At 22.8% G+C, this 9,396-nt stretch overlaps 2 protein-coding genes across 2 annotated transcripts; both read right to left on the bottom strand.

The window, feature by feature from the left end:
* Positions 1–238: 238 nt before the first annotated feature.
* On the bottom strand, positions 239–4,287 carry LOAG_09953 (hypothetical protein; the record flags this gene model as incomplete). The annotated part of the gene is made up of 10 exons (XM_020448054.1): positions 239–249; positions 345–453; positions 920–1,111; positions 1,468–1,602; positions 2,068–2,241; positions 2,639–2,708; positions 3,174–3,376; positions 3,683–3,838; positions 3,992–4,109; positions 4,274–4,287. 10 exons carry the CDS (start codon positions 4,285–4,287, stop codon positions 239–241), a joined length of 1,182 nt encoding a protein of 393 aa, XP_020301768.1.
* A 2,677-nt stretch (positions 4,288–6,964) lies between these two features.
* LOAG_09952 (hypothetical protein) lies at positions 6,965–7,889 on the bottom strand (the record flags this gene model as incomplete). The annotated part of the gene is made up of 3 exons (XM_003145479.1): positions 6,965–7,063; positions 7,316–7,436; positions 7,807–7,889. The coding sequence occupies 3 exons, from the start codon at positions 7,887–7,889 to the stop codon at positions 6,965–6,967; spliced, it is 303 nt and encodes a 100-aa protein (XP_003145527.1).
* Positions 7,890–9,396: the final 1,507 nt, after the last annotated feature.

Genomic DNA, 9,396 nt, shown 5'->3' with positions numbered 1-9,396 from the left:
TTATCATTACTCATTTTTTATTATCATTACTCATTTTTTATTATCATTACTCATTTTTTATTATCATTACTCATTTCTCATTATCATTACTCATTTCTTTCTTCTACGCAAAAGTTATCTTTTCGATTATTTTGATACTTGCAATAGTTTAATTTTTAGAATGAAATCTTTTCAGGATTTAAAACAAATTTTTTTTTTGATTTTTCTAACATTACTGATTTACATTTATACTAACAGTTCATGTAAATTCTAAATTTTAGCATTTAAATAAATTAACATTTGTATAAAAATTTTTGCAATAATAGTTTTATATGAAATTAAAGAAAAAAAGAAATTAGACATACCAATGATCAATAAGCTTTTTTTATTGGATGCAACGGCAACACGTTGTAATGAGCATGGTAACTGATAGTTATAATCAGGAATCTGATAAGATCCTGATTTCCAGATTACCTGAAATAATTAACGCTTTGTTTAATTTCGAACAATAAATTAATAATCATTTAAATTTTCAGTTTAATTTTTTCATTTTTTTAAAATCATTGTTATCTTTTTTGTTCTGATATTTTATTTTTACAAAAATTATTATTTTTTTCAATTGGTAAGAAAAAAACGAAAAAAAAGGAAGCTATGATATTACAATTTGCAAATGGAAATAATTAATTAAATATTTTAGGCCATTAAAAATATGAAATTTTGATAATTTCTTATTATAAACAACATCTAGAAGCTTTACGTAAAAATTAGCAATTAAAAACTTTACTATTTCAATCAAATCAAATTTACATAATTAACTAAATATTTTTAGCATAATTAACGAAACAATTAGCACAATCAATTAAATATTTGGATATATACTTTATAGCGATATGCTATAATGTTATTTAAATCAAACGATATTAATTCATTATTTAAATACTTTGATAATTGGTCCAAAAGTTGTTTCATTAATATTTATCATGTAATTATATCCAAGTTTTAATGATCCATAATTTTCAAGAGCATTGATATTAATTTCTTGAGTAATTAATTCCGCACTACATCCTTCAAATTTATTCTTTAATGTTTCCGAAAGTTTCAATGGACGCATTTTCCCACTATAAATTCGTACCTATAAATTATTAACAATATAATAATCAGTCTTGAGAAAAAAAGTAATGCTCATAACTTATTGAAAATTGTTTCTTGCAAAATTTCATTTCCATTTTTTCTAAAAAAATTAAAACTTAATTTCCTTACAGTATCACACAATGTATACTTGCCTTTACAGTATCATTATGGTACGATGGATTTGTTTTGTAATTAAATATTACTTAGAGTTTGCATTATATAGTTCATAAATATTAATTTTTTTGTGAACTACTTAATGCATATATATGTATATATGCAAATAATAAATCCTGAATTAACTTGCAATCATTTACAGATAATTGATCCTGTATTAACTTTTTAGCAATGACAACCCACCTTTTGCGCATCTTGGCGACACTTTTCAAGAATTTCACAATTCAATTTTTGCTCTAACTCATCACAACTTTCTGACTCGACAAATAATCCCAGCCGACCTTTCATTTTTTGTATCGCATCATTTTTGCCCAACATCTGTAATTTAACTGATATTGTCTCTAACAAAAAAAATAAAAAGAAAAAAAAGTGGAAATTTTATGTCTGATAATTTCCTAAAAGGTTAACTTAAGGTAATTAATAACTGAAGAAAAAATAAATAAATAAATTACAGTAATAATGATATTAAAATGAAAAAATTATTGGAAAATCTTAAAAAATCGAATGATTTTCATTAAGAAAAAAAGCATAACTTCAATTCTTCAAATTTTTATATTTTTGAAAATAATTGCAAAAATTTACACCTTTCATAACGATTTTTATTAATTGCTTTGAAATTAGCTAATTATAATTTGTCACCAGCTTATTTTAAATTGTCCCTAATCTATCTTCATTTGAAACAAGCTTATCTCAATTCAACATTAGCTTATTATTATTTGACATTTCCATATAAATACATCTAACAAATTTCGAATCAATCATGCACATTTAGAAAAATGATACTTCATCAATCAGATGTTTTCGTAATTTCCTCCAGTAAGCATCAGTGATCATTAATGTAGAATGAATGGGAATACCGGTGATAAAGTATGGATCAGTGCTAAGGTATTTGTCAAATGTCATAATTACTTCTTCCATGTAACTATTATCTATCGAAACATTTAATGATAATGTTACCTGTAATAATTTAATGATTATTATAATATGTCATTTTTAATAATATAATTTTGGGATAATTTTGATTCCTTCAAAGATTCAATCAAAGTAATTCTCTTTTTTTTTCTTTTTGAACAATATTTTGTTGTAATTCCTTTTAGGATTACTTAAATTCTATCATATGAACTGCTAAATTTTATTGTCACTAAAATAATTGCTCAAATTAAAGCATAAAATTGAGTACCAATTTAAAAAATTAAATTATAAATTTTTTTATTAATCTACCAAAACATTCCGATAACTTAAAAATATCTCAGTTTGGTTGTGTGTAAATACGAAAAAGGTATGAATTTCCTTGCAAAAATTAATTTATAATTTTAGGATTTAATTATTTATGAGCTAAAACTGGAATGATTACTTTTTTCAGTGGATCGATCTTGAAAAATGACATATAAGCTAAGCGAGAACGATAACTTTCCAATTTTCTGCTGCAAAAAAAAAAAGAATTAATAAAGAAAAGAACGAATATTAAATGCAGTATTCAAGTTAATTAAAATTTATGCAAAATAATCAGATCATCTATTCTAATCCTTTTGTTCTACAACAAATATATTTTATAATTTTGTTATTTCAAACTTCTCAAACCTTAACAACAATCGATATTTCATATTTTTTTTTTATAACCATGCTATAAAACGTAATGAAAGGTCAAAGATCATGAAGAGAAATAACTTCAGAAACATTAACATTAAGATTTTAGAACGATCAAATTGCTAATATAAAAACTAAATTATTTCAAAAAGCTTTTTAAAACATTGGAATAATTTTAAAAACCATAATTTGTGTCATTTCATTTTTTTTAATTCAGAATTTCTTTATCAACTTCGTTTTCTTTTTAGAAGAAAAAAAAATCAACTTAAGTTTGCAAGATGAGAATAATGTAATTACAGTACCATTCATCTTTGTCGAGAGCAAATTCTCGATGACAAATTTCCTTAGTACAACAACATGCTGTACAACATGACCATTGTTCATAACCGATATCAATTTTAATATTATATTCCGGTTTTATGATAGCACGAAAATTCGTCGGTACCGGTTGATAATCACGAATACGGTAACGATAATCTAGTTTACCAGCATCATCTTGGCGACGCTAACAAAATTTTGTAATTATTTTTTTTTTAACTTAAATATTTAACGAATTTGTTTTATCATCGCATTTTATAATCATATCATTTAGCCTAATCAATTATGCAAATGAGATTAGATAGCGATTGATATAGTAAAATTACCAGTATTAATTAATAATTGATATTCTAATATCGTATATCGAAAATGAATATGAATCGAAAAGGAATCTAATTAATAAACAATCGTCAAATTGCATTCCTTTTTCCTTTTTAAATTAATAATTAATCATTTCTTAAGTTATTTAAAAATTTGAAAAATTTTTAGAAACCTCTTGGAAAGAATGATATTTTGTTGTACATTTCTGTTTATCATTTTCAGAAAAGTGTATGCTAAATAAGCATTCCGGTTTTTCATCAACCGGATCTTCGACAAGCGTATCCACATTAACTATGACATCCGTTTCAATTAGTCTACCATCTACTTGCTAAATTACAAGAAATGTTTAGATAGAAAAAAAAAATTTCCATCCAAAATTTGTAACAAATAATTTTTATTTGATCTTAGTAATTTTAAAAAAAAAAAACGAATAAGAAAAATAAAATTATATCATAGATAAATGAAGATAATAAATTAAAACCTGTGCGCAAACAATACTCATACTATTAAAATGTGGATAGTATTGTCGAAGTCGTCCCGGATCCGGATTGATTCGTAATCGCCCATCCGGAATTGGTATTGCTACTTCTAAATCATCCCTATAAATTAATTTAAACCTTTTACTTTTAATTTATTGATTTGAATTATTTTTAAAACATAAACATATATATATATATATATATATATATATATAATTAAATTATAAATAAGTACTATTTGTATTTTATTTTCATATTCTAATATAATATTCTCCTTAGCTTACCCACTAACAACCATTCGATCCCACCAACGATCAGCAAGAAATGGACCACGGAATGTTGTCCGTTTATCTTCATTATTCGGATCCGTAAATTCTATCAAATTAATTTATTAAATGAAAAAAAATCAATTAACACAACTGAATTATATAGTCAAATTTTGCATTTTGATAATGAAAACTTATATGATAACAAATTCAATTATAACTCATTAACAATGAATTTCAGCTATAACTCATGTAGTAATATATTTTACTACATGATTTCGATTAGTTATCAATGTGAATTATAATTGAATTCATTATCAATGATAATTAATTTCAGAATAAATAAATGAGATACAAGAAAAAAAAAGAAAATAGGCCAAGTATTAATAAGAGACAAGTTTAAATAATTCAATTTAAAGCTAAAAAAATTTTTTAAAAATAACTAAAATATATAAATAATATTAACTTTTAGTAGCAAAATTATATAAAAATGCAGCAAATGGAATCCGATGATATTGTCGTTTTGTCAATATCTTTTTTTTGAATTTTTTAGTTATCATTGAATAATTGGCACTCTCTGTTGTTGTATTAGTTTCATTTTGAAATAATATTGAAGTTATTGTTGTAGTTGATAAATCTTGATTATCTTCTTCTTCTTCTTTATTTTCATCCTCTTTTTGAATATCAAATTCATATGCGGAAAAAGCTTCGATACGTTTATGAAATGGAATTGGCGCAAAAATATCTCTAAAAAATTTATACGTTAATAAAAAATTTTGATAGGTTTATAAAATGGAAATGATGGATAAAAAAAAAAGGAAGATGATACTGTTTAGTTAGATTTCAAAGTTAAATTTTAAATTTTAAATTTAAACATTGATTATTTAAGCATTAAGTACGATATTGTTTTTGGAATTTTTATTTCTATCAATTTAATAAAAAATAAATTAATACTCTTCAGTTAGATTTCAATTTAAATAAATTTAAATACTGACTATCTAAGTATTAATTTTGATATTTGCTTTTGGAATTATTTTTATTTTTATCAATTTAATTTTTTCCAATTTAAAATCTAACTAAATTAACTGCGATAAACTATCATTTTAATTAACCTATGCATTTTTATAAAATTGAAATCATTAACATTCATAAAATTCCGCATAAAATTTTCCGTTTTAAAATTTTCTACAATATTTCAAATTTATATCGAATCATTTTTTTAAAAAATTATTTCTATTTATACAATAATTGCACTAATACAATTTCGTTTTGTGAAATTTTTTAATAGCTTAAAATAAATTTAAAAACTGCTGAAATGGCCAATCGAAAGTTTGTGATTCAAAGATTTGAGGAATGTAACTAATTATTGAAAATAATTAGAAATAAAAATAAAAAAAATGTAATTAATTATTGAAAATAGTTACACTTTTAAAAATAATTAAAAAGATTTGCTTCAATTGCTTTTAAATAGTTAAGTGATTTTTTTTTCTTTGCTGATATCCCTGCAATCGTTTTATCCCAGCAATAGTTCCGGTATTTTCTTAATTATATAAATTTTAATTATGCCAAAAATTGAAACCTGCGTGGAAGCATATAAAAGGTATTAACAATATTAGCCGATGGTAGTTTTTTCAAGCAAGTAAAACATGGTATCTGTAAGATAAAAACGTCATTTATCACTTAAGTTAAAAATTTTTAATTTTGATTTACCGAATTTAAAAATTTCAATTTTATTCGACAATTTTAGAAATGAACATTTAAAAAATATGCTCAAATTTTATAACATTATCAACAGAGAAAAAAGAATTGGCAATTAAGTAAACCGATTATTATTTGTTTACATGAACTTAAATTAAATTAAATTTAAAAATTTAAAATTAAATAATTATGTGTTATTTTTGCTAATATTCTATAATTGCTTTATTCTAGCAGTAATCACAAAATTTTCTGTGTTGATATCGTATAATATAATGCAGTCACTATTTATATTAGTAAATTAACGATAATTTAACTATATTTTATGAAATAAATTTAGAGTAGAAAAACAAAAAAGAGTTTAAAAAATCTACTTCAAATGGCATATTTCTTTCATGCATTAATGAAACGATCCGTTGATTGCCAAATACAAAAGGTGCCTTTTCTTCTTGACAACTTCAAATAAATAATTTGAACAAAAAATTTATTAATTAAATTATGTCAACATATTAATTACATAATTTCAAGTTATATTGCAATATCTGTATTTGATATCATTCAATTATATTATATTTATAGATGAAGTGAAAATCAGTGAACAAAATCATATTAATTGAATTAATTAATGTGTGCGCTAATTTTTTCCTCCCTACATTTATTCTTAATTTTATGTTTTGATTACAAATAACGTTGCTGATATTTGATAAAAATTTATACTTAAATGGAATTTATTAGATAAAATTACTGATATCAATTACATTTATTCGAATTTTTCAATTAAACTAAATTTAAATCACAATTCGATGATAATATATTTATCAGTTACCAAAAGAAAGTGAAAAAGGCTTATTTGGAAATTATTTTAGAAGAAAAAAATAAAGCATAGCATGGTTAAATTTTTAAATATTAGTTTTTTCTTAATTTTAAAAACTTTAAAATTTTGTCTAAAAAGTTACAATTCAGGAGGGAAATAATAAAGTAATATTAATTACTAATTAGTAACTAATTATTAACTTACTCTTTGCCTAGATGGACAAGATTTCTGAAATATAATCGCTTATGAATGGTATAACCTGCACGTTGTTGCTCATCTGCTAAGAATTCTTTATATTGCTAAAATTTTAAACCTTTTTTCAAAAATTTTGATCATATTTTTTTTTGCATTGAAACGCATTAATAATTTCTAAATTGATATGAATTATTTAAATTTTAATTCACTTAAACATTCATTGTATTATTATTACGTTCACTTACGTCATTAACGTTTTTTACCGTAAACCAATAAATACATGATAGAAAATGTTTGTTTAAAGTGAAAAAGGAAATAAAAATTTTTGTTTTTTTTTTCTTACAAAAAACACTAACATTAATATAGTTTGGTACTGTAGTAATTTTATCTTTGATAGGAATTGAAAAATTTTGAATTGCTTGATTAATCCGAAATAATCCAAGCGGCATTGATGTTTCATAGTAATCTGGGAAACTACTGGAAATTTTTTGATGATTATTAAAAATTCCCTTAGCAGGAGTTATTTGTTTTAAGTAAAAAAATGACGAATAAATTAGCATAAAATGATATATTTATCTGTTTTATCAATAACTTTATCAGTATTTTATTTCAAATCAAATCAATGTAATAATCAGCACATCACCTATCAGTGTATTTTAAATCAGATCAAATTCAGCAGTTAACTCATGAATTATCAGTATATTTTAAATCAGATCAATAAGTTAGCTAACGACAAATTCTTATCATTTTGGTTAATTAAACCAAATCAGACTAACATTCATCATGATTGCCTGATGAGAAAATGGCCTAATTAGCTAAACTTTTTGTTTAAACTTCATTTACGTACAGTTCAGATAAATCAGCTGTTACTGTTGGATCATTGCCTTTTTCATCAGCTGGAAAGCAATCACTCAAATATTGTCGTATCATTGTTGTCATTAATATATCAGATTTGAACCAAGGTAGTAAATCTTCAAAACAATATATCGATTACCAACTTTAATAATATAATCAGTATAATATATTAAAATATATTAAAATATCAAATGGATAATTAGTATATCAGATAATACTGCTCATAACTTCATCCTATTTTAATATTAAGTATTTAATTTCAAGTCAGCATATAATATAAGCTGTTCAATAAGACTTAACTTCAATAAGACTCAATTAAGATTTAACTTCTATTCAATTTCAAGTTAACATTTAATATCCAATTTTGAACTAATTCACTTAACATAAGACATTTAATGTACTGAATTTTACATTAGCACTTAATATAAAGCATTTATTTTCAAGTTAATCCAATTAGTACCTTTAAAATTACGATAATAAGTTTGCTGTTGTTGTAAATGTGCTTCAAAGCTACATCTCTGTAAATAATCCTCCTCTTTTTTGAACCAAAATATCGCAAATGATTTACTAAATTTGAAAAAAAATATTTTATTTTCATTTGGAAGTAAAAAAATTTTCAAATTACTTCCAAAAAATTAATTTCAAATAACAATATTATCATAAAGTCATCCATTAATGTAATTTTTAATGATTAAAAACAAATAAATTACTTCAATCAAAGAAGTATTTTCCTAATTTTCCGCCTTTTTTTTTAAAATAAACTTTTACTTGTGATTTTTTAAGTGGAATTTTATTACTTAAATATTATTGATTCCATTTTAACAACAAATACTCATTTCTATTCCTTTTTTTCCTCCTTTTCCTCATTAAAAACTTACGTATAAGGAAGAAAATTTTTGAGTAAAATATTTTATTAAAAAAAAAATAAATTGAAATTGATCAAATTTCCAGGAAATTTTACCGATTAATTTGACAAAAAATGAACAGAACAATGATAACAACCGTGCGATTCATCGAATTAAACACAATCTGTTAACAATCAAATAGTTTCATTTCTTTTTTCGATCCTTTTTTTTGCATAATTATTTGAAAATATTCACGCAAATACTTCTATTTTTCATAAATTTTTTATTCTTTTTTGTCAAATCATTTTATATTCGAATTTAATTATTTTCAAAAATTGCTGCGCTAAAATTTATTTGACAACATTTCAATTTTTTCAAATTTTTTCAAATTTATTTTGACTTATTTTTTCTGTTAATATTCGTTTTCAAATTTTATGTAGTTTCATTAAACTTTAATCATCACATTTTTATGCCCACAAGGCTAATTAATTTTAATTTGTTCTTGGATGCTAATTAATTAATTTTGGATGTATCATTTAGAAGATGCTTTTTGCAGTGATGATTAAATTGATCAATGATTCGGAACTTAATGGCATAGTTGACGATGGCACACATGAAAATACTGATATTACTAATATCAGTATTTAATTTAATATTAACGGTTGTTTTGTATTTGTATTAGTATATCGTTTCTATATGGAATACATCTTCTCTATAAATTTTATTTTCTATTCATT

The sequence above is a fragment of the Loa loa genome (assembly GCF_000183805.2).
Source record: "Loa loa unplaced genomic scaffold supercont3.258, whole genome shotgun sequence".
In the NCBI taxonomy this organism is placed as follows: domain Eukaryota; kingdom Metazoa; phylum Nematoda; class Chromadorea; order Rhabditida; family Onchocercidae; genus Loa; species Loa loa.
This window is presented reverse-complemented; position numbering and strand designations above follow the sequence as displayed.